Source organism: Lissotriton vulgaris, chromosome 5 (genome assembly GCF_964263255.1).
Source record: "Lissotriton vulgaris chromosome 5, aLisVul1.2, whole genome shotgun sequence".
In the NCBI taxonomy this organism is placed as follows: Eukaryota; Metazoa; Chordata; class Amphibia; order Caudata; family Salamandridae; genus Lissotriton; species Lissotriton vulgaris.
Genome location: NC_141693.1, coordinates 1,560,099,333 through 1,560,125,044, shown reverse-complemented (window position 1 = coordinate 1,560,125,044; position 25,712 = coordinate 1,560,099,333). Strand labels below are relative to the sequence as shown.

The window sequence follows — 25,712 nt, the reverse complement described above, 5'->3', positions numbered from 1 at the left end:
TTCTTTAGTAAGGGTGTGACTTGACCAACTTTGAGGGAGTCAGGGATGATACCTTCTTGGAGCGAACTGTTGATAATTTTAGTCCAGAGTGGGAGGATCAGTGGGGTGAAATCTTTGACAGCGTTAGCAGGGAGGGGATCCGTGAGGTGATTGGATGGTTTCAAGGTGCTGAGCAGTTTGCCTATTTCTTCTTCGGAGTAGGTGTCAAAGGATGACCATGTTGCATTGTTTTTTGGTTCAGTGGGTGTTATGCATGTAGGTGTGTTGTAGAGGCTTACGTCAGTGCGGAGATCATTCTTTATGTTGTCAGTTTTTTGGGTAAAGAAAGCGGCAAAGTCATCACCGGAGGGTGCTTTGCACAAAGTACTGATAGGTTGTGGTTGATCCTTGGCTTGTGTTCTGATTAATTCAAACAGTTTTCTTGGACGGTTTTTTGCTTGGTCGAGCTGGAGGCTGAAGAAGTTTGCTTTTGACCGCTTTATTTTCCTGAAGTAGGCGTTTCTCTTTTTCTTCAGGGTTTTCAGGTGCAGTGCAGAGGGAGCTGTTCTCCAGGTGCGCTCTGCCATACACATGGCTCGTCTATCTTCATTGAGACTCCCGTCGTACCATGGATTGGAGATTTTAGCGGAGACTCTTTTTAGCTGCATGGGAGCAGCCTCATTAATTATTGAGGACATGGTATTGAGATAGTGGTCAGTCAAGGATTGGACATCTGTGGCGCCCGTAGGAGGGAGCAGGAGGTCGCGGCTGTTCGGGGTTAAAGAGTATGGGTTGAGATTTTTCAGGTCTCTTTTCCAGACTTTAGGTCTGGAGGATTGAACCGCGTTGAGTTTGACTTTTTCATTGATGTGAAATGTGACAATATGGTGGTCTGACCAGTCACAGGGTTGGATAGACTCAAGTTGAATAGCATCCTCTTTGGCGATGATGAGGTCGAGTATGGAACCTTTCTCGTGGGTTGGACTGTTGCATAATTGTGTGAGGTCCAGGGCGTTGAGAAAGCTTTTAAGACTATTTACCACCGCATCATCGTGATCGTTCCAGTGAAGGTTGAAGTCTCCAAGGTATATTTGGGTGAGCTGTCGTCTGGCGTTGGTTGAAATCATGTCCATGATTTGTTGGGCGAAGGTGAGCTTGTCTCTGGGTGGGTGGTAAATGACGTGAAGAGAGCATATCGGTTTGCCCTCACTGATGATATCGAGGCAGATGTATTCGTAGGAAGTTGGGGAGGGTAGGGAAGGTGCGGGGGCTTTCAGAACAGAAAGGCTGTTCCTGTATATGCAAGCGATTCCACCACCTATCTTCCCAGACCTGTCAAGCCTGATGATGTGATAGTTGGGGGGAACCAGAATGTCCATTATAGGTGTAGAAGATTCGGTTAGCCAGGTTTCAGTCAAAAAGATTAGGTCAAGGTCCAATGTTAGGATGAGATCAGCGATGGCGGGGGAGTGTCTAGCAGCCGATCTGCAGTTTAGGAGAGTGCATTTGAGACTGGGTGTGTCAGGGGAGGTAGAGGGTACTAGGGAGAGGGGGACTTTTCTAAGGTTATTCGGGACGGAGATTCTGTTGTTTAGTGTGGCGGGTCTACGGGGATTTGAGTGTATAGTGGGAATCGGCTGATGCGAGGCAGTTGTGTCGTTTAGGGGAGTTGGGTCGTAGGAGAGTGAGAGTGTCAAGATCCGAAAGAGGGTTGCATGTACGACTGGGGCGGTTGTTGCGATTGAGGGCAGGGATCGAGGTCCAGTGTGGGCGGCGGGTGCGGTTGTTGCGGTTGTGGGCTCGGATCGCAGTCCTGTGTGAGGGATGTAGCTTGGGGGCGGCATAAGGACGGGTGGAGAGCAGGTTGAGAGGGGGGTGGTAGTGGGCGAGGTGTTTCTAGGGGGTGTGATGAGTAGTTTTTTGATGGTGTGAATTTCTTCTTTGATGGTGTGAATGTCTTCTTTGAGTTGGAGGAGGGAGGACATCATCTTGTCAAGCGTGGGATGAGTGTTAGTGCTGGGGGTGGAAGTCATGGGTGAGTGGCTGACCAGGTAATTATCGCACGGGTGGGGGGATGGGTTGGAGTTCATGCCGGGCTCCGCAGAGTCGGTGTGCGGGTTAGTGTTAGGGAGCGGAGAGGGTATGGGGGGCGTTGGGCGTGGTTGAAGTACGGAAGAGGTTGGTGGTGTAGAGGAGGGAATTGGTGGCAGGTGTAGAGAGCGGGAAGGAAGTGGAGTGTATGATGGTGGTGATGGGGGAGCCTGAAGGGTAGTGTGGACTGAGAGGGGGGGGGGGGGAGATGGGGTTGGAAATGGTCCTGTCGTGGGGAGGGGGGATTATAATAGTAGATGTGGTGCGCTCTGCGTGGGTAGTTAGCGGGTGGTAGTGGAGACTGAGAGAGGGGGGGGGGACAGAGGGTGGGACTTGTTGTTATGCGTGTCGTTCTGGAGCTGATCAAGGTAAAAGGGGTTGTGGGTGGAGTTGTGATGTCAGGGGAGGGAGGAATGGGAGTGATGTGTGGGGGTCCAAAAGTTGGTGCTAGAGGGACGGCTAGTGTGTGAGGGGGAGAGATTTGTGAGTGTGATTGAGGAATGTGGGGTGGTAACAGCAGGTGGGTGATTGACTGGGGTGCTGGGGGTAGAGGTGAGGTGCGTGTCATTCTGATGCTGAGATAAGTTGTGGGTGGGGGCTGTGACGTCATGAATGGTAGTGATGGAGGAGTTATGGGTAGAGGACCGAAGCTTGGAAAGGTGCTCCTTGAACTTGGGGAACAAGTTGTCAAGTAGTTCCAAGTTCTTGTCTGTGGATTGAATTAGGATAATCCCGTTATTGTAGATAGTAATGGTGATTCTGCCAGGCAATAGTTGGGATGGCGAGATGGAGAGAGTTAGGCCATGAACGGTTTTTCTGGTGGTGGAGACGGTGAGCAGGGTGAGGAACACTTTTCTCTGTGAGCTCTACGTGAGGTGTGGAAGATGATATCAATGTTCACGGCTCCATTGACCGGTGAGAAGTAGGTGTCGGCAAAGGGGGTTTCAGGGTGGGCCCTCAGGAGGTTGTGTTTAAAGCGCTTAGCGGCTTTTTTGGTGAGACTGGTTGGGTAGTTGATTCTATATGTGTGCTTGCCGATGAGATCCATGTTGGGAAGGCTGTAAAGGTGGGTATGTGATGACGAACGCTAAGGCTACATATGTGCAAAAACAACTGTCAGCCGTAGGTTACATGGCACAGAAGTGTCACTAGTAAGTGGCCGAATAGTCAAAATAAAAGAGGTAGCAATCGGTGCAGACCAGGAATCAACGAGTGGGTGCAGCTTGCAAAAATGTACAAGATATGTGCGGTAGCAATGAGGTAAATGGACCCAAAGTGACATTAGTGAGTGGCCAGAAATAGCCAGAATGTAGAAAGTAGCATTGGTGCAATCCAGGAATAGAAAGTGAATGGGTGCAGCTTACGAGAATGAACAGGATATATGGGGTAACAATCAGTGCATAATAGGGATAAAAGTGAATTGGGTGCAGCTTACACAATATACAGTATACAAATAAGAATAAAATACTGAAGAAATACTGTAACCAATATAACATGCAAATATGAATAAAATACTAAAGATATAATAGAACCAATATAGGTGCAAACAAAAGGCTACTAACGACAAATATGACACTAGTAAGCAACCGGTAAAATATGAGGTAGCGATCGGTGTACTACCGGTGTGGAGAAAAGTGAATGGGTGCTGGGTACACAAGATGTATAAAATACAGGTAGAAATATAATACTGGGTGCTGGGTACACAAGATGTATAAAATACAAGTAGAAATATAATACTGCAATAAAAGGCAGACACTTGATCACACAAAGTTTTAGATACAAAGCTGTGTAAAGTCTGTGGTAGGAGAGATTGGTCTAAGAAGGCCAGCTCTAAGGGTGTGTTCAGCTAGTGGGAATGACTAGTCCATGATGGCCGCCAAGGCGAGCGAGAGACCAGGCCAAGATGGCCGCCAAATGGGGAGATCGAGACGATAGTCCTCTTTTAGTTGTTGTTGCTTTCAGAGCAGGGGAGGGCAGTTTCAGATTCTATTTGAGCAAGCCCAGGCCCTAGCTTGCTGGGAGGGAGTCTTATCTCACTTTTGCTGATCCCTGACCGCACTGGTATGAAGCCTCCTGGTCATCTGTTGGGCAGAAGGGCGATTTATGGCTCCAGTTTATGGCCCTAGCCATATTGGCCAATGGTGAGTGAGGAAACCACAGAGCCCGCGAAAATGCAAAAAATGCAGTGCCTACAGTGCATTCCGGCGTTAAAGTGAGAAACCAGCATGAGTGATTAAAATGGTAGTTTTTCATGCAGAATTCAGGGACAAATAGTGAAAAATCGGCATGAGTATATAATGCAGTAGCTTTGGCATATAGTTTTGTGTTCAGTTACCTTCCGCGGCGTCAGTGTGCAATAACGCTGCTCCAGTCAGGCACCTCCAAAGCAGAACGGCGCCGTGTCCGCCCAGACACGCAGACAGGGTAAACTGGAGGCACTCTAGAGGCCGATGATTGCCTCGTTCTCAATGATCCACTGGGGGGGGACCTCCAGCCGGAGCACCCTCTATCCCCAGCGCTGGGTCGGTCCGCCTCAAACTCCCGTCCGTTTGTCTCCCATTCCGGCGGTTTAAGTGGCACTGATTGTAGGGGGGGGCGATGATGAAGCCTCCGCTGCAGCAGGGCGCTACACTCTCTGTGATCCACCGGGGTGCAGCGCTCCAGGCGTCCACCGCTTCGCTCTCGCTGATCCACTTGTAGGGGGGGGGGGGGGGGAGGAGAGGAAGAGGGGAAGCCTCCCGTCGGAACGTTGCCCCAAGTACAAAAGCACACAAACAGGGCACACCGGAGCCGCTCCCTGTGCCCACCACGCCGTGCTCGCTTATCCACTGGGAGGGGGGGGAGGTCTCCCACGGAAACTCTGCCCAAAGCACACCAGCCTATGCTGCCCAAAACACACCAACAGGGCACACCGAAATCCACTCCAGATGTCGACTGTTCTGTTCTAGCTGATCCACCGGGAGGGGGGAGGGGGGAGGGGGGGAGCCTCCAGCCGGACGCCCTCTGTCACTTGCACCGGATCGGTCAGCGCCAGCTCCTGACCGCTTGTCCCCCGCCCCGGCGGCTCCCGTGACAGGGTAACTGCAGGCGGTATCCATAGGCAAGCCAGGCGCCTCTGCACTCAAGAGGGCAGCGGAATGCAATCGTCCATCAGGAGCCTCCCCGGCGTTCCCAGCACAGTTCCAGGCTCAGGTTCAGGTCCGTTGCCAACGATGGTGTTCATCAGGCGGGTCTCAAGTCGGGCGCTCAACTCTGCTCAACTCCAGCCGTCCTGGGCTCCGCCGAGGTTGCAGGGGTCTTGTCCGTCACTGCTGCAGGTAGGTGTTTTACAGCGATATTCCAGTTACTTTTAGATCCAGTTACTTGAATTCAGAACAGGTGCTTGTTACGATCCAGTTACTTGTTTTTCTCGCCGAAGGTGGTGCGTGCTTTCAGGGATAATTCAAGGAAAGGGATCCCAAGCACTAGGAGCTCCGGACCAGAGCTCCTACCAGGCGGCCATCTTAAAACGTGAATTTACTTTGGTAATTCCAGGACTGGCTCCTAGGTTCAGTCCTGGGGTCTAAGCTGAAAACAGTTTAGCAAAAACGTTTAAAGTATTTGTTAAACCTAGGAAACCTAGACTACATAGGGTAGCCTGGCACAGAACGAGAGTTGCTAGAACTCTAAGGCTTGCATGTAATGCTTACAATTCACTCACAGTAACTCAATGCCTTACCACTAAAAATAAAGGACACCACATCAATGTAGAAAAATACCAGTACCTTTTATAAAAGTTTCTCTTTGTATCTTTTTCTTTTTCTTTAAATCAGATTAATGCTTACATTTGATTACAAGCAGAATTTTGCAGTGTCACTAAGCAGCATTCATTTACATTCTTATTACAGAGTTGTTCAATACTTTTCTTTTACATATCATATATAGATCATCTGTAGCAACAGCAGTGACTTTTCCTAGCAGTAAATGATCAGGTGACACAGACTACAAACTACATAAATGCACCTCAACGTTTAATCTGTATTGTACATTACCCTTGGTACGCATTCTCAGCATTAGCCTGAGGCTTCAGTTGAACAGCAGACCGCCCCCACAGTTATCCTGAACAATGTCACCACCAACTATAACTTTGAGAGAAGACAGATATATTATTGGAACATTCTCAACACATTACAACTGCCCGGCTCCTATCAGTGGTGACCTGGTTCCTCAATAACCCCCTTCACGCTGATGGTTTATTCAGCTACTACCCTAAGACTTCTGGGATAACCCCCTAGAGATATCCTACCACACGATCAATGAACTCTGGGGCCACGTCTCCCCTTTTCACACTCCTCAGAAATCCGTTAGCTCTCTTTTTAGATCGGGACCAGTCTTAGAAGGGTAGAGTTCCACTGTCAGGCTGTTCCTGTAGTGTCACTACTGCTCGGTGGACGTAATCACCTTAATAGTGCTCCGCCTCCCTCTCCCGGTCAACTCCCCCAGCTTACTTTAGCGGTGTCGGGCCCTCACAGCGGAAGTCTGACGAGCGTCGCTCCCTCGCTCTGTCACCGGAGAGGGTTTACTTCACTCTGAGACATGTGAGCGCTTCCGATCTTCTCCAGTGGTGTTATCCAGGCTGTGTGACAATGGCGGGTGCTTCTCACGGCGAACTCTCGAAGGCTAGCTCCGCCTCCGCCCGGCCTCCGTCGCTCTGGGCTCAGCCGCTTCCCACGTCACTGCGGGCACCTTGGGCCAGGGCTCTGTCTCCGCCCGACTTCCTCCTCGACGTCACTTCGGACCTCCTTCTTCCGCCCCAGGCGCCTCCGTCCAGCCATGCCTCCACATCCACCGCCGTCGACCACGGACCTGAGGAGATGGAAATCCCCACGCCACAGGTATGCTAGCGAAGCGCCGTCTTCTCTTCACAGTAAGTGCGGAATCTCCACACACGTTGCGACCCTGTTATTCCTTGGGCAATCTCCACCACAGGGTTATGAGGGGAACTTGTAATTGCGAGATGGCAGGCAGACCTTGATTTACTTCCCCAGACACCAGACTTCCGTAAAAAGTGTGGGGTCTTGCTTTAGGAGTAGAAATCCACTTCTGGGTCAAGGTTTGGTCAGTCTCAGAGGGGCAGCGTCAATACAAGTATTCAGCTGACCCACAGGACGATCTTTACTGGTGAAAGCGCTGTCCTCCTCACAAGTCTGCCTCCCTCCTGCCCTGGTCCACCTTGCTCTCCTTCCGGTCACTTCACACCTAAAATGGCCACCCTGGTCTCGGCCTTATATAGGCTGGGTCCTGGCTACTGGAAGGTGCTGGAGGGTTCTAGAACCTTCCTAAAGCAAGTCAATGGGCCAACCTCCCGGAGGTGACAATTTTATCAGTTGATGGCCACCATTTTAGGACTCTAACAGTGGTAATTGTTCTGAGGGAGACTAGGCCTTTCAAGAATAACCGATTCAAGGAACATCTAGCCCCTGCGACAATACTGGAAAAGTTCTGATGGACATTAAAACAAAAAAACATAACGATGCTCTGGAAGGCCAAAGGGGACAAAATAAATAATAATTGTGAGGGAACTCACAGGGGCAGACAGGTCTAACAGTATTGTAGTGATTTTTCAGGAATAAAAAGCGATTTTAAAAGTTCACACTTCGAAACTTTTCAACAGGAATCTGGCAATGTTATCCAATGAAAGAAAATTCAGGTTGCCGGTAAAGTACGATCTTGTTACTTTTGTAATCAAGTACTGGTCTCCTGGGGCCAGCACTGGGGTCTCAATTCAAAACAGGTAAGTAATTACGTTTCAGTATTTTGTATGATTTTTAAAGAATATTTCTAGCTTTCAAAAGTAGACAGAAGAAATTTCGTAGAAAAGCAGACTATGGATTCCTATAGAGAAAATACAAGTTACTAGTAAACCCAGTAAGGATTACTTTTGCGGTTCAGTACTGGGCTACAAAGTACAGTACTAGTGTCTCCCCTGATCACAGGTGAGTACTTCGGAATTCGGGTGATTTTATATGAATATTTTGTTTACAAAAACTCACACTTAAAAGATTTTTCTAGTCAAACCAGTCTGTTATCCAATGGCAGGTGAGTGAGTTATTGGTTTCCAGGTGAGTACTTGGCTGGTGAAGTTAGGGTTCTGGGGATAGACTCAGGGGTCCCCCAGGGTCAGGTAAGTACAGTTGGTTCACCCCCAGAGGCACAGGGGGGGCCGGGTGCAGAGGTAGTTAGGCCCAATGTTATCCAGTGAGGGAAAGGGGGCCTCTTGTTGGTGGCTGCTGGTTAGCAGGCCACGTGGCTATGGGAGCTGGGCTCCTGGTCACTTGCTCAGGGCAAATGGGGAAGTAGGATAGGGTACAGGTTGCACTGCCATGGGCACTCGGGCGGCTGGGTGCAGGGTGCTTTTGAGCCGTCGGGCGCTCAATGTTATAAAATGAGGAACTTGAAAAGAGAACAAAGGCTGCAGGCTCGGGGACGAAGGATTTTCTGGAGCGACCACCACTTTGAGGGGTAAGTCTTGGAGGTTAGGTAGGCGCCCAGGAGTTGGGCACAGGGGACCATGGGGCGCCTGGTGGAGGGGTGTCTTTTGAGGTCGGGAATCTTACTCCCTCCTGGTCGCTGTCAGAGGGGTCCTCTGTCCTGAGGCTTCAGGCGTCGTCGGGGTCGTCGAGGAGGGTCTTTGGGCACTGGACTTCGGGTCCCAGTCGCCGGGGGGATGTCCTCATGGTCCTGGATCACTCGGGCACATGCCGGGCTCGGCAGGTGCAGAGTTGGTTGGCCAGGTCTGGAGCTTCCTGGCTTGTACCTGGGGTGTTGTTTCAGCACAGCCTCTGCTGATGGGAGTCCCAGACTTTAAGAGGGTCAAGGCAGGCAGGTCCTCTGGGTGTCCCGAGGCAGCTGTCCCCAGGAGTCGCCGGGATTAGGCAGGTGCAGGTTCCAGGATCAACAGGCTGGTAGGGCTGAGTCCAAGTCAGTTGTTGTCGTCTTGTTGTTAGCAGCTACACAGCGGGATCTGAGGAAGGAAGGTTCAGGGAGCCCCTAAATACTGAATTTAGGGGCGGTACAGGTAAGGCAAGGACAGGGACCAATAGTTCCCTGTCCTGGGGTGGGCACACCCCCTAGCCCACTCCTCTCCTGTGGGAGAGGGGGGGGGGCAGGAGCCTAGCTGTGATTGGGCAGGGCTCCCCATCTTCAAGATGGCCGGAGCCCGGGGTCGGCCTTCACCTAGTCTCCCCCACCTGAGGGGTGGGGTTGGCACAGGCTAGCACACCCCCCTTCATGACGTAGTGTTTCCCGCCAGTATTCCAGCCAGAGTGGGGGTCAGGACTGGTGGGGGCCAGCTGCTGGGTACAGCAAATGGTCTGGAGAAGCTCACAGAAGCGGCATGCCTTTGAAGCTTCCCCCTGCCCATCCTGGGGGAGGAGACCTAGCACCTCGCCCAGGGTGTGCATGGTTGCAGGCCCAGGAGGGCTGGGGGATCTGCATCAAGGGGTCCAGCAACATGTCTGCCTCTGCAGCCACTCGGCACAGACGTGGCTTGTATGTTTGGTTTTCAGTGGGCATCTCTAAGATGCCCTCTGGTGCATTTTACATTTAATCCCACACTGGCAACAGTGTGGGTTTAATGTGCTGAGAAGTTTGGTAACAAACTTGTCAGTCTTCAGTGTAGCCATTATGGTGCTGTGGAGTTCGTAATGACAACCTCCCAGCACCATGTACTCTTAATGGCATCACTGCACTTACAGTGCCCAGGAATGGCCCAGGGTACTGTAGGGGCACAGGGCTCATGTACCTGTGCCCACACCTCTGGCATAGGGCACCCAGCTAGAGGGGTGACTGAAGTATGCCAGGGCAGTGGGTTCTGTAGGCATGGCACACAGGGATGTGTGCCATGTCTACTCTTTGTTTAGTTCTGTACTTAGGCTCTCAGCCTGCAAAGGCAGTGTGTGGGTGTCATGGTACAGGCCCCCTGACGGTGGCACAATAAGTGCTGCAGCCCTCAGGGGTCTTCTCTGTTCCGCATGCCCTGGGTACCTTTACTAGGGGCTGATAGGTGGCCAGAGATGCCAATTGGGTTTTAGTTTCAACACCGTTTTAGGGAAGGAACACAGGCCCTGGGTACCTGGTTTGCAGTAACCCAGGGCACACTCACTCAAAGCACATCAGCAGTTCATAAAATAGTGGGGGCATACCATGGCAAGAAAGATGGCACTTTCTAACAAGGACAGAAAGTGCTTCAACATATATTCAACAGCCAACGCTCATCTTCCACCCAGCTGCCACAAGCATAACCAACCTCTACAAAGTCTATGCACAGCATAGTGAATCCAGAAAGATTCACCTGCAAAACGAATAGTTTCTTACCTGTCGGTGTAGTTTTGCAGTTTGAAGATCTTTCTGGATTCACTAGCGAACCCACCCACCTCCGCCAGAAAGATGAGGCAGGAGAAGAAGGTGGAAATACAAGGACAATATACAAACAGACACCTTAAGAGACAAAGTGAAAATTCATTTACTTTAAGGAAAAACTTGAAAACATTGCAAAAGGATTCATGAACACAAAAACAAGAAAAAAAGAATCCGAAGATGGCGTCCAAAGGTGGGAGCGTCTGCAGGAATCGTGCCGACGTCACAGGAAGGGCACCAAAAGGTGGGATGTAGACGCCCACCTGGGATACGGGAAAAAAAAAACGAGAAAAGACTACGATTCCGGACCCAACCACTAGACCGCGGAATAATGCACAACATAGTGAATCCAGAAGGATCTTCAAGCTGCAAAACTACACCGACAGGTAAACGATTTGTTCATCTCTAATTCCTCAATTCAGTGTGCTTTAGATGCAGTTGATACTGCTGCTAGGGCCATTAGTACTAGTGTTTTATTAAGAAGCCACGCCTTGTTAAGAATTTCCGAGATATAACCCGAAGTCCAAGCTTCCATTCTGAACACACCGTTCGACAAACATCTCTTTGGTCCTGTTATAGACAGCTCCCTAGAGTAAATGAAAAAGGACACAGACGTTGCAAAATCTATGGGAACCCTAAGTCCCCCTTCAATCGGAGTTCCTTTCGTCGCTCCTTCTATCTTGGAGGGTTAAAAAGTATCTCGTCGGACTCTGCCTCAACACCGTGCAAAGGCAACAATCAATCCACCTTTACAAGAGGCTTCTTTAGAGGAGGGTACAGAGGCAACAACGGGAAGGGTAGGGATAAAGGTTCACACTACGTACCTCTCCCTCACCTAACAAACAGCGATTTGCCTCCGCTGCCGCCAATCATTCAACACCTGTCGGGGGACATCTTTCTCAATTCCTCCCTGCCTGGCAATTAATAACTACAGACAAATGGGTGCTATAAATGATTCAATCTGGTTATTGCCTAGACCTTACCAATAATCCTCCAAACATTCCTCCACGTTCACACAAAATGTCACCACAGCATCTGCAGCTCCTCAAAAAAGAGGTTCAGTTTCTCATCCTAAAGGGAGCCATAGAGCCTGTACCACTACAGTATCAAAGGTTGGGCGTGTACTCCCTATATTTTCTAATACCCCAAAAGAACAGCTCTCTCAGAGAACTAAATCATTGCATACAATCAGATCATTTTCGCATGGTGACACATCAACAAGTGCTCCCGCATCTACAGCAAGGCGACTTTGTCTACTCTAGACTTGAAAAATGCATATTTCTATATTTCAATACATCCCGCTCATCGCAAATGTATCAGATTTGTGATAGCGGGCAGCATTACTACTTCCAAGTGCTTCCATTTGGGTGTCACCACTGCTCCCACAGTGTTCACCAAATGCCAAGCAGTAGTCGCTGCTCACCTACGAAGGCCACACATTCATGCTTTCCCGTACTTGGACGACTGGTTCATCAAGCCAGCTCTAACCCAAAGTGTCTCTAGCACACTCAAATAACACTCCAGTTACTGCATCGACTTGAGTTTACAGTAAATGTGTTAAGGTATCATCTCCAACCTTCCAAAACACAAACCTATCTGGGAGCCACTTTAGATACTTAAAAAGCTCTAGCTTGTCCCAGTACAGCCAGAATTGGCAATATTCAGGCTCTAATTGTTCAGTTTCTGCCCAACCACTCTTTACCAGGTCAAGTGTTCATGCAACCGCTGACAGTGATGGCATCTTGCCTCAGAATTGTACCTCATGCAAGTCTTCACATGCGTCCCCTTCAACAATGCTTAGCGAGTCAATGGAACCTGTCGCAAGGTCAATTAACCGATCTAGTGTTGGTAAACTGCCTCACCCACAAAATCTTTCCAAAGGACAGCCCTTAATCTACCCTGTTCCACAAACAGCGCTAACAGCAGACGCGTTGCTCACTGGTTGGGGAGCTCATCTCCAAGATCACACAATTCAAGGCTTGTGGAGTCAAAAGCAAATACATCTCCATATAAATCACCCAGAGCTGCTAGCAGTGTTTCTAGCGCTCAAAGACTTTCAAATTCACCTTGGGGCAAAGCTGTCCTAGGCTGCACCGACAACATGACAGCCATATACTATATACAAAAACGGGGAACGCACTCTCCCTAACTTCCACTTCTAAGAACAAGCCATTTAGATGTGGGCCATACACCACAGAATTTATCTCCTAGCAGATCACCTTCCAGGAGTAAACAATCAAATTGCCGATCTTGGCAGCTGACAGAAGCAACAAATCTACGAGTAGGAACTTCACCCTTGAGTTCTCCTCCTATACTTTCAACGTTGGGGTTTTCCCCAAATAAATCTATTTTCCTCACACAAACTCAAAATGCTCAAGCTTCCCCTCCAAGTATCCCACTCATTCCATTAGTGGTTCTGAAGCTCAGGCAAACAACCCTGACACTGATCCTAGTTGCTCCCACATGGTCCCATCAACCTTGGATCTCCAACCTGTTTGTTATCAGTAGTTCCACATCAAAAGCTGCATCTCACAACCAGTCTCCTCACTCCGAGCCATGGAGAAATTAGACATCCAGATCCCAAAGAACTCAACTTAGTGATCTGGCTCCTGAAGTCATACAGTTTGGCTATCTGAATCTTCCACCAGACTGTATGAACATCATAAAAGAGGCCAGAAGGCCTACTACAAGAGCTTATTATGTGCAGCTAAATGGAAACGATTTGTTATATATTCTAATAATAACAATATCAATCCTTTGGATGCTGCCATGCAAAATATCTCTTATTTATTACACTTGCTACAGCAGTCTGGATTAGCGTACACATCCATCCGCTTACATCTTGCTGCAATAGGTGTGTACCTACAAAGTAGACCACATTTGCCTCTGTTTAGAGTACCAGTTAGCAAAGCATTTATGGAAGGATTAAAAAGGGTAATACCACCAAGGCTTCCACCTGCCCCAGTAGGGAATCTTAACATAGTCCTTACACGATTAATGGGTCCACATTTTGAACTAATGCATAAATGTCAACTTCAATTTCTTTCAATGAAAGTCGCTTTCCTCATTGCAGTTACTTCACTGAGGAGAGTGGGTGAGCCACAGGCACGAACCATAGAAGAACCTTTTTTTCCAATTCCAAAAAGACGAAGTGGTTCTTTGTACAAACCCTAAATTTCTACCTAAAGTAGTTTCTGTCTTTCAAATCAGTCAATCCATTGAGTTGCCTGTGTTTTTTCCTCAACCAGACTCAGTGGCAGAATGAGCTCTACACACCTTAGATGTTAGAAGAGCTTTCCTATATTACATAGAAAGAACAAAACCATTTCTCAAAACAACTTTGTTGCTTTTTCTCCACCACACAAAGACCATCCTATGTCTAAATCAGGTATTACTAGATGGATTGTCAAATGTATTCCGACATCTTATGCTAAAGCACAAAGAACTTTACCAATACCCCCTAGAGTACATTCAACTTGCAAAATAGGGGCTACTATGGCTTTCTTAGAAAGCAATCCCATAGTTGGTCTACGCTGCACACATTCACCAAGCACTATTGTGTAGCGAGGAAGCAAGCTAATGTAGGCTAGGCAGGACTTGAAATACTCTTTCAGTCAACTGCAACAGCTACAGGTTAGCCACCTCTTTAGAAGAATACTGCTGTATAGTCTATGCAAAGCATGTGATCTACAGCTCAGCTCACATGCCTCGAATGGAAAATGTTACTTACCCAGTAAGCATCTGTTCTTGGCATGTAGAGCTGTAGATTCACATGCGTCCACACGCCTCCCCGGATACCTATATCTGTTGCAGTTTCTTACTCGTATACATATATCTGGACATCTTTATTCTACACTTACTAACTGCATTCTCATCCTCTGTGGGAAAACAATCTAACAATCGAGTCGATGCCCATGTGCACTATCACCGAAAGGAGTCGTCCCCTTACCTCGTGACTGGAAAGACTTCTTAGAAGAAAAACAACTTGCAAACATCCGTACCCAATACTAGATGGCTGGAGTATGCAAAGCATGTGAATCTACAGCTTTACATGCCAAGAACGGATGCTTACTGGATAAGTAAGATTTTCCTTCTACTGTTTCTGAACATTTGACCTACCTGTAACTGCATTCAACTGTATTACATGAGAAAAGTATCATTTTACTTACCTGCACTGTCGTGTAGTTCCTATAAAAACTTATACAGGATCTGCGCGTTCTGACAAAATATGCTGTAGGACTGGTGTTAGACTGATTCCAATCACTCCCACCGAATATGTTGGCCTTCTGTACCAGCTAGCTCACAGTGCCACTAGAAACTCCTCTTACCAAGGAGAGAATAGTTCTTGGCAACCTTCGAACATAACACTGATCCCTCATGATTAAGGAAACCGTGTATTAGTTTTCGCTCAGTCACTTGTCCTCACTTAGTCTCAGAGAGATACACAGAATAAGCGGTCTGGATGTTTTTCAATAAGCTTTTATTGAACAGTCGTTATTCTTGTGTGCAATATATGGGCCAAAAAAACCACTAGACAGTATCCGATATAAATGATTAGAAGCACTATGAAAGTAAAAGGATGATTGAGTTCAACCATCTTGCAATAATCATGAATACATACAAGTATATAAAATTGTAAGCATGCGTACTCCTACAATGCCTCTCTAACTAGATATACCTGATTGTACCTAGCATGTGTGTTGGTGTTAAGCCATGAATCCCTCTAGGATAAAGTCAACTCCAATACCTGGATTGAGAGACAGTGGGTCACCATCTTGGTCACGGGTTGGACACCCCACAACACATGTTTAGACCACTGCGAGCTGGAGTACCTGCATGCAGGAACCTCAGCGTTTTTGGTCAGTGTCTCGGCCAGGAAGTCCTGGTCTCCTCTTTCTCTCTGAGCAAGATGTGATGTATTAAATAAGCAATTGTCGTACCTCGGCACTCAAATAAGTAACACAGAAGCAAATACTTCTATGGAAACGATAAGTCAAGCCTGACCTTATTACAGAGTCACAACTTTACAATGATCAAATGAGGATATATTCAAAAATAGGCCATTATGTAGAGAACATCCAGAGACTCAAGATATTTTTGCTGTTTTAATGTCTGGTTGGCACAAATCAAGTTAGTTCGATGTCATTTTAACAATACATATCATGCGGTACGTTATTTATAACGTTCACAGAGTTCTGGGACACTTAGTAGAGAGTTCTTCCATGTATGAGTCCCAAAACAAACACAACAGGCAGCCGACACGTGTTTCGTTACTCAACAGTAACTTCCTCAAGGCTGCAGACAAAAGATCACATGAATGAGCGAGGTGTATTCTGACATCAATTGAACATTTTTAGTGGTGTCCAAAATTTGTGAAGTCAGATCCAGACAAAGACCAAGAAAGAAATAACCGATTGGTGATGTTCTCTTATTAACAATTGTAGTGCAACTGAGAGGATTTAGTTGATAAACCATCTAACAAATAGAACAAAGATTTCAATTAGAGTGAAAGTAAGAGAGACAAAGAAATAAAGGAAGCAAAAGAATGTGAAGTGAGGGTCATAGTGAACAGTTAGAAGCAGAAAATACCCCAAGAGAAAAGGTTAAACTAGTGAGCAAAAACTAACGCAAGCAACAAGAGATAAAAACACGCAGTGTGAATGTACCTTCATGGATTTCTCTTGAAAAAGAGACCAGATGCACACTTTGGGCCAATTTCCAAAGAAAATAAAGAGTAGTGGACCTGCGAACCAATAGAAAATCTGTTATAGCATTTACGAAATGTATTAATGTGGTCATCCAGAAGCAAAGGAATTGATTGATTACCTTTGAAAAGAGCAGGTCTCTCTATCGTTAATTTTAGATAGATAATATGGAAAAGTATGATCCTAAAAATGTAAAATAATAGATTATATTAGTTTACAGAGTCCTAATTAGTAAAAGAACAGATTTAAGAAAACATATTGAAACCAAACGCTTCAATGATTTAGAGAAATTTACCTTTCTCATAAGTATTTTACGTTCGAACAGCTAGTAGGTTAGAGCACGGTCAATTGGCAGCCATGTATAAAAATAAATAGCTGTGAATCTGTAAGAAAGAGCTCTATAAAAGTCGAAATGGGAATTGTCAATATCTATTTGTGGTACAAATATGAAGATACGAACATTGTTCACATCTTATCACAATTTCCCCTGAAAATGTATTCATTACGTAAAAAAGATATTACCTCAAACAGTGGCAGAGAAGATACTGTAATCCCCAGTGTGGGTACTTGGTGACAGATAAGAGCCTATCTGTGTTTAAAAAGTAAGTGAAAATATCCATATGAGATGAATCTCACTTCGATGTAAAAGGGCCTGAGTAAAACATTATTATAAAAACATTCTGTTGATAAGCTACTGTTAATGCTTTAAAAATGAGAGTAAATGCTATTTGGCATGTACTCACTCTATGCTAGTCTAGTTAATTTGTTCCCTTATGTGAAATAGACAAAAAGGAAGAAGAGAAAGTCCACTTCGAACGGTCTTAGTAGGACGCAAGGAACCCTTGTAAGCTCCTAAGTCATGTATTGAGAGAGAAGAAAGAAAATGAGCAACCAATCACTAGAGTGCTATATTGGTAATTTGAAAGCCATGATGTATATTAGGTAAGAAAAGATAACTAGACTGCGTCTACCAGCTTAACAGATAACAGTTCAGGGAACCCGTGGTAAAACATTAAAGTGCGATAGTCTCTATTAAAAATAAGTCCAAATAAACATCATTTGTAGCAAGTAGTGCGGGTGCGTTAAATCAGCGTAATGAGTATGCTTCGACAATGCGTAAAGGGAGATTAAATGCATAGCATTGTGTTGTGAATAAAAGATGAGTAGTCATGTAGTTTCTTGAAGCTCCTTTATTCAAGTAAGATGGTAATAGGATATACAGGAGAAAACCCCACCAGGAGCAGGATGGTAGCTGCTCAGCCCTCTCTCTTCAACTGTCATTCCCCACACACACCAGGCACACTAACATTCTACTCACTCTGTCATCCAGCATTCAACATTCCACACAGACATCACATTCATACTGGCTGAGCAGCTAACAAGGAGATGACCAAAGGTACAACACATTGTTTATCAAGGCTATGGGAACCTCCTAAATTTAAGTTATGTATGCACATAAGTCAAATTACATCTAGAACACCTATAAAGCATAGCGGTGTAATGTTTTGATGTCGGGATGCAAACAAAAATGCTTACCCAATGAAAATCTCGTAAGAAACAGTTGGAGAGCTTAGTGTGCTCCTAAATGGCAGAGAGAAGAAAGAATATGTGTTTCAAATGTAGCTACAAACGAGACAAGTTACTTATTTTAATAGAAAAAAGTTTAAATATTTCAATTTCTAAAATTCGACGACTGGAAATCACAGCGCCGAATGGAGAGCAATGTAATATAACTTACTTCAAAGCTGTCGCTTTACGCCGGAATTGCTGCCAACTGCGGAGAGTATAATCGGACAACCGAGCCCGGCGTCCTACTTGCCATTTATGCCAACATAGAAAGTGGCAATGCTTCCCAGAAATAAGACGGGGGATGCATTGGATGTAACACTTAGTATGAAAGCACTCTCGATGGGAAACAGTGGTCCATTCAAATGGCGGCCGTCTTTAAACAGAGTAGATATAACATAGATTGGATGGAGAGAACGGAGGGAGGTGATGTGTATGCATTTTAAATGCATAATGTGTAAAGCTGATCTAAAAGGATTACAAAACAAGAATATATTTAATACAGACCAATAAAGGGATGTATCATGAGCCACCTACATAGTTGGTGTATGAACACATTTTTTTTATTTATAATTAGGGGAAACTGGAAGCCACTAACAATAGTTAGTGTGTGGGTTTGTCCAACGATTTTCTCATACTTATTCCGATAGGAAAAGGGACCTGCTTGTTCCACCTAACCGAATTGCGAATCCTTTTAAAAAATAAAAAAAAAAAACATTTTTTTATATTGTCTGGTTTAAGGCCAATCAAAGATGATGTATGAGGTTATGAGGAGATAGAGAAAACCAGAGAAAAAGGAAAAGTACAATGCAAGATAGAATCTGTATGATAACAGAGTGCCCATCAGAATGTGAATCTAAGATTTGGTTAAGTTTAGACAAAGATTTCAGAGAAGGGAATATTTTAGTGAGAATCTGACCTCATTATTTCCATATATGGTACATCAAGTCTGATTAGATCATATTATGTTTGCGATGGCACCACACGTTTCATTTTAAATACTCTTCAAAATATAGTAGAAGTTTACAGACTCATAACCAACATTTCATACATGATATCATAGAACTTGAAAAGGACGAATTCATAAAAACAGCAAATTAGTGCATATTAGATGACAAGTACTAAATGTTTTAAAAGAAAATCATCTGTCCCAATACATAGCTAGTATTTTACTACGCGGTACAAAAGGGGGTGGTGATTGACAGAGCATCTGAATCAATCAAACACTCACACCCAGTCAAAAGATCTGGGTTTAATCCATCACCATTCTTTAGCCCATTCTGCCACCCCAGTTCAGACATGGCTATATGCAAATCAGTCTGACCCTATGCCTCATGGGAACAGTCCAGCCGAACTGCCAGGCCCTGTCTGCCCTGGACCGGAAACTAGCTTCCGAGGACCGGTTTCTGGCATTCCAGCCGTCTTCAGCCCGGCTTGCTTGAATCCAGTGGCAAAGTGAGCAAGGGACTCACGTCTGAGCATACCCTGCCACACTTGTGGCGGCCAAAAGAGGTACAAAAGGGGGTGGTGATAGACGGAGCATCTGAATCAATCAAACACTCACACCAAGTCAAAAGATCTGGCTTTAATCCATCACCATTCTTTAGCCCACTCTGCCACCACCGTTCAGACATGGCTATATGCAAATCAGTCTGACCCTATGCCTCATGGGAACAGTCCAGCCCGAACTGCCAGGCCATGTCTGCCCTGGACCGTAAACAAGCTTCCGAGGACCTGTTTCTGGCATTCCAGCCGTCTTCAGCCCGGCTTGCTTGAATCCAGTGGCAAAGTGAGCAAGGGACTCACGTCTGAGCATACCCTGCCACACTTATGGCGGCCAAAAGAGGTACAAAAGGGGGTGGTGATAGACGGAGCATCTGAATCAATCAAACACTCACACCCAGTCAAAAGATCTGGCTTTAATCCATCACTGTTCTTTAGCCCACTCTGCCACCCCAGTTCAGACATGGCTATATGCAAATCAGTCTGACCTTGAGCCTCATGGGAACAGTCCAGCCCGAACTGCCAAGCCATGTCTTCCCTGGACCGTAAACAAGCTTCCGAGGACCGGTTTCCGGTCCAGGGAAGGCATGGCTTGGCAGTTCGGGCTGGACTGTTCCCATGAGGCACAGGGTCATACTGATTTGCATATGGCCATGTCTGAACTGGGGTGGTGTGGAGTGCAAAAAAAACGATGGATTTAGCCCAGATCTCTGTACTGGGGTGAATGTATGACATTGTTCTGCATTCTGTCCATCACTGTGGTTTTTGCAATTGTCACCTGAGTGGGGTGGGATGGGTATGCTCAGACGTGAGTCCCATGCTCTCCACACCACTGGATTCAAGCAAGCCGGGCTGAAGACGGCTGGAATGCAGGAAACCGGTCCTCGAAAGCTTGTTTCCGGTCCAGGGAAGGCATGGCTTGGCAGTTCGGGCTGGACTGTTCCCATGAGGCACAGGGTCAGACTGATTTGCATATGGCCATGTCTGAACTGGGGTGGTGTGGAGTGCAGAAAAACGATGGATTTAGGCCCAGATCTCTGTACTGGGGTGAATGTATGACATTGTTCTGCATTCTGTCCATCAACTGTGGTTTTTTGTAATAGTATTTTACTACTTTCACATGTCACTTTAAAATAAGCAGTAGATGACAAGCATTAAGATTCTTCGAGAAAAAAAAACTCATAATGTAAATTCAGAAGTATCTCAAAAGGGCGGATCTTAGTATGCAGTTTCTTAATCTTTTAAGAAGACATATAGTTCTTTATCATAGTTGAGACCCCGTTCCACAGCCCTTAAGCGGATAATCCATTCTGCTTCAAGTTTTCTGAGAGTGGAGGTACGATTCCCTCCCCTTGGATTATTAAAGGCCTGTGCAATCGCATGGAATCTAATGTTGGTTATGCAAGTAGTAGGATGGGCCCTATTGAAATGCACTGCCATAGGATAGCTGTTATCGTTATTTCTGATGGCTCTTATATGTTCCTGTATTCTCTCTTTTACTGCTCTTATTGTGCTCCCGATGTAAATTAAGTCACACGGACAGATAATGCAGTATGCTATGAACCTGGAATCACAGTTCATGAAGTCTCGGATATGGTGTATGGTATCCGTATTGTACTTTAACTCTTGTATGCCGCTTAGAGCTAGTGTGCACATATTGCAGTGGGCACATTTGAAAAAACCTTTTGGTTTAGGTGGCAACCAATTGTCACTGCTTTTTCTAAGAGGCAGAGAACTGGAGCATAAAATGTCCCTCAGTGTCTTATTACTTCTGTGGATGATTTTCGGTTTTGTTGTTAGATGTTCCCTTAAAGAATTGTCTAAGGATAAGAGATGCCAATGCTTGGCTATGATTTTGTAAATAGCATGGCTTTCTATATGGTGATCAGTGATCAGACCTTACTTACTCATAGCATTGTGGTTATCTTTTTTCTTCTTTCTGGTGTAATTGTTGAGTATTGTATATCTAGATGTTTTTAGAATACGTTGTTTAGCTGGTTCTAATATAGCCGCAGAATAGCCCATACGTTTAAAACACTCCTCTGAGTTGTTGATTTCGCTGAGGAATACGTTTTCTTTGCTGCAATTGCGGCGAATCAGTCATTTCACCCATAGGTATGGCCCTGATTTGGCTCTTAGGGTGTGCGCGATCTGCGCATAGCACTGCATTGCATGCTGTCTTCTTCCTGTATAGTTTGGTCATGATTTTGCTATCTTTGGCATAGATAATTGTATCTAAGAATTCAATCTCTAAGGCACTGTAATTGGAAGTGAATTGTAAATTGTAAGAGTTGTTAAGATATTCAGTAAGTAGTTGAAATTCCAATTCACTGCCAGACCAAATGATGAAAACATCATCTATGTAACGGCCCCAGTACATGATGTGTTATGTCAAGTTAGGTGGGCCGTTAATCCATAGATGACTTTGTTCAAACTTACCCATGTAGAGGTTCGCTATTGATGGGGAAAATTTAGAACCCGTCGCCACGCCCATGGCTTGTTGGAACCATGAACCTTCGTGCAAAAAGACATTATTCTCTAAGACTAATTTCGTCATGTCTAGAACCATCTGGGTGTGGGCAAACAGAGTTGCATCTCTTTGGAACAGTGTATCAGAAATGGCTTGTAATCCTTCCTGCCAAGGGATGCTTGTGTATAAAGCACATACACCTAATGATGCAAAGGATAGGCCTGGGGTCCATTCGATGTCCTAATTTGGTAAGAAGATCTCCAGTATCACGGTGATAGGAGGGGAGATTGTGCACAAAGGGCTGTAGGAAAGTATCTACATATTCCGAGAGATGTTCGGTGGGAGATCCAATACCTGACACTATCGGTCTCCCAGGCGGTGATGTGATAGATTTATGGATTTTTGGAAGTACATAGATGCAGGGTGCCCTATGTGATGCAACATAGAGATATCTAGCTTCCCTTTCTGTCAAGAGGCCATTTTCTTTCCAGACCTTAATTTTGGATTCTATTAGACTTGAGTTGATTTTGAGAGGATTAGCGGGAAGTCTTGTGTGTGCTCTTGTATCCCCTACCTGTCTGTCAATTTCCGCTATATAGTCAGCTTCCTTCATAAGCACTTTGTTGCCACCCTGATCTGCTTCTTTTACCACTGGTGATTGTCCATGGAGATTGTCTTACGAGCCATATGCTCCTATTTGGTCAGATTATATTTGTACTGTTTCTGCTTCTTTTTTAGAGTATCCTCCAACTGATAAAGGTCCTCAGTCACAGCCTTTTAAAAGGCATCAATCATATTATCCGACTGTAAAGAGGGAACAAAAGTGGATTTCTCTCTAAGGCCACTATCCAAACTTATGTTAGTCTATGCCCAATTGTTCAATGACATCTGGTATTGTTAACAAGCTGTCATTTAGAGAGAACCTGTGGATGTTGCATACCTCGCCATTAGTTTTATTACATGGTGGTATATTAATTGGTTTAGGTAAGCTCCGAGTCACGTTTTCTGTATAGAATTTCTTTGATTTAGCTTTTCTGGCAAACTTGTACACGTCCACATGAATTTTAACAAAGTTTGGTAAAGCAGTTGGACAGAATCTTTGGCCTTTAGTAAGTGCCTTTTCGTCACAGTTGGTAAGATCATGATCAGATAAATTAATTACATTGACAGAGTTGGAAGTAGCAGCCGCATTTCTTCCACAGTACAACTCTCCATGTGTAGCTGGGCTCAATTCTTTGCATTGCGGGACACCGACCTGGTGTTGGTAGCTCCTTCCCTCCCACCTGACGGTGCCTCCTGCCCCTTCTTGTTTTTTTGTAGTATCTCGGTTGAAATTGATCCTTGAGCCCTTGCGAAAGCGGCTCATCTCCTCTAAAAAAGAGGATGTTATTGGATCCGAGGTTGCACCAGAGGTGCCTACAGTTGGTTCCGGTTCTGTTGTGACACTACTGACGCTAGAAATGTCTGATTTACTTGTGGATGCAGTGACTACGGGTGAGATTTTGGATTCTTTAGCACCTCCCTGGTGCGTCTTCACTTACAAAAATTTCTTTGCGTAAGTGAAGACGAGCCCATTTTTATAGTCCTTTTCATCTCTTCGAAACTTTCTCATCTTTTTGTCTTTGATGTATAACTGATAACTACTTAGAAGCTCCTTTAAAATTTTGTAATTTTTTTCTGTAGGATCAGGCAGGTTCATAATCTTGATTTCTGATTCTAGTAGTGCTATTTCATTTAGAAGTTAGTTATGTTTGTGTTCCGCATGGCGGATCAAAAAGTCCATCATTCTGTATGAGGAGGAGAGTATCAGTTCCTCCCATTCAGTTAATAAGTCTGAATCCAGGTCGTCAAAGGATGGAAATATAATTGCCCTCAGACCCCTTTGAATCTGTTTGATGTCCAAATATCTTTTCAGAGTGGTGGCGTCCCACCATCTGGACAATTCCGGTTTCCTTCGTCTCTCCAATGTAATGTATTTTTGTTTAAACCCTCTTGTTCACTGGGTTTCTGTTTGTTTGTCCCAGTGGACGAACCAGTTAATAATTCAGAGAAGATTCTATCTCTCTCGTCGTCAAAGTCAGACATTTGACTTCTGATCAGATTTAAGTACTATTTAACAAGGAAATGTGTACCTAGAGACAATAAAAAGATCCCTGGGTAGGTAAAATGTATTAGTTGACAAAATGCAATGCAATGCAAAGATGTGATGTATATATACACCCACAGGTCTCCCCGGGGGTTCCACCTTGCTGTATTACATTCTCGGACTTAGGATGACGTCGGGAATGAACTTTGTACATAGATATTATGCAGGAGATGGTAGTCCTGGTGTGCTTCCAAGAATCCTCATGCATAATGTATGAGGCTTTTACCAGGGAAAATACCGCGTTCTGTGTGCAGGGTCTTATCTAGGTAAAAGGTCAGTCCCTGAGAACCATTATGTATGTAATGTAGGGGAGAATATAGGTGAAGGGTCATGATGTTACCTGAGCCTATGGTAGGGTACCTATATGGACTATAACACCCACTCCTCATCTGACTGGACGGCGTAATTCAATTTTTAAACGTACTACTAGGCTGACTAGGCACTGGTACACAAACAACTATAGTAAAACAAATAGTCGTGCTAGTAAAATTGTTAAAAATTCTATAAAATGTTTAAAATATGGAAAAAGGAAATTGTCACTCAAGCCATAGGTCTAATAAGTCTGTATGCATAGTTCGAACTTCTACAAGCGTCTGAAAGCCATGCCATTCCCCAAAAAAGGTGTCAATTTGTTTTTGAGTTTCAATTTTAGTTTGTTGAAAAAAAATGCAGAATTTCTTCCAGCACACAATGAGCCAATTGTTTGTGTCCAGGCTGGTAGACTCAACATTACCGTTGCCTGCTTTGCAGACTATGATCCCTGCTTGCCTAGCTGGCATCTGTTGATGAACGAATCCGGTGTTCATGGGAGACAGTCTTTGGGATGGAAGATAGGCAGGTCCTCCGGGTTTCTGGAGGTTGCTGGCTGCAGGGCACACCAGGATTTCGCTGGAGCAGGTTTGAGGTGGGGACAGGCAGGTAGGGTTGGGGCCAAGTCATAAAATGTGTTATAAAAAAAATTCCACACAAAGTATAGGTATTCAGCATTAATGAAAGCTATGTAGATGTTCACTCCGAATTAGGATTAAAAGTCACTTTTCTCTCTTTCTTCACTCCTGATCTGGTGAACAGGTACAGAAGCTGCAGGCCATTTTGAAGCCTATGATGTTGCGCCGACTGAAAGAGGATGTGGAGAAGAACTTGGCACCCAAGCAGGAAACCATCATCGAAGTGGAACTTACCAACATGCAGAAAAAGTACTATCGGGCTATCCTGGAGAAGAATTTCTCTTTCCTGTCTAAGGGTGCCAACCACGCCAATACACCCAACCTGCTTAATACCATGATGGAGCTGCGTAAATGCTGCAACCACCCATACCTCATCACTGGTATGAGGCCTTTATATTGTCATCCAATTATATCCATCCAACCAACCAGTCATCTATTAGCTAGGCCAATCACACGAAACCTGTGACCTGGAATGTTTCAATTCTGCAAGTGCTGCAGCCATCAATTTCTGGTAACCAAGTTAGTCTCAGCACTAGTCTGTATGCATACTTGCATTGCTGTACACCCACCAAGCTGCAATCAGTCATCACATATAGTGTCAGTCATGAGACTAGTTAATATGGTATAAGCACCCCAACCTCACCATTGTTATGGGAATCTCTCACACCAGTGGGTGCATGTTTGCCATTAGTCTATGGGGATCCCACCTGTAACCAGTGTAGCCATACCTGCCAACCATTGATCTCCACGCTATGGAGCCTTAACCGATTAATTCTGAGCCAAAACAACAACCACAGCTCTCCTATCACTATTTGTTTTTGATTCTCAGTGCTGAGCCTATGGGTGTTTCAAAGCTAGCCTGTGCCATGCAAATCAAACCATGAAATATGAGCAAATGCTGCAACAGT

General features: G+C 45.4%; 1 protein-coding gene across 1 annotated transcript in view; it reads left to right on the top strand.

Annotated features, from left to right (window-relative positions):
* CHD8 (chromodomain helicase DNA binding protein 8) overlaps nt 1-25,712 on the top strand; it is a 911,220-nt gene that overhangs the window by 401,123 nt on the left and 484,385 nt on the right. Inside the window, exon 15 of the mRNA XM_086919771.1 lies at nt 24,929-25,184. Coding sequence (XP_086775897.1) covers nt 24,929-25,184 — 256 coding nt within the window. The remainder of the gene's footprint in view (nt 1-24,928; nt 25,185-25,712) is intronic.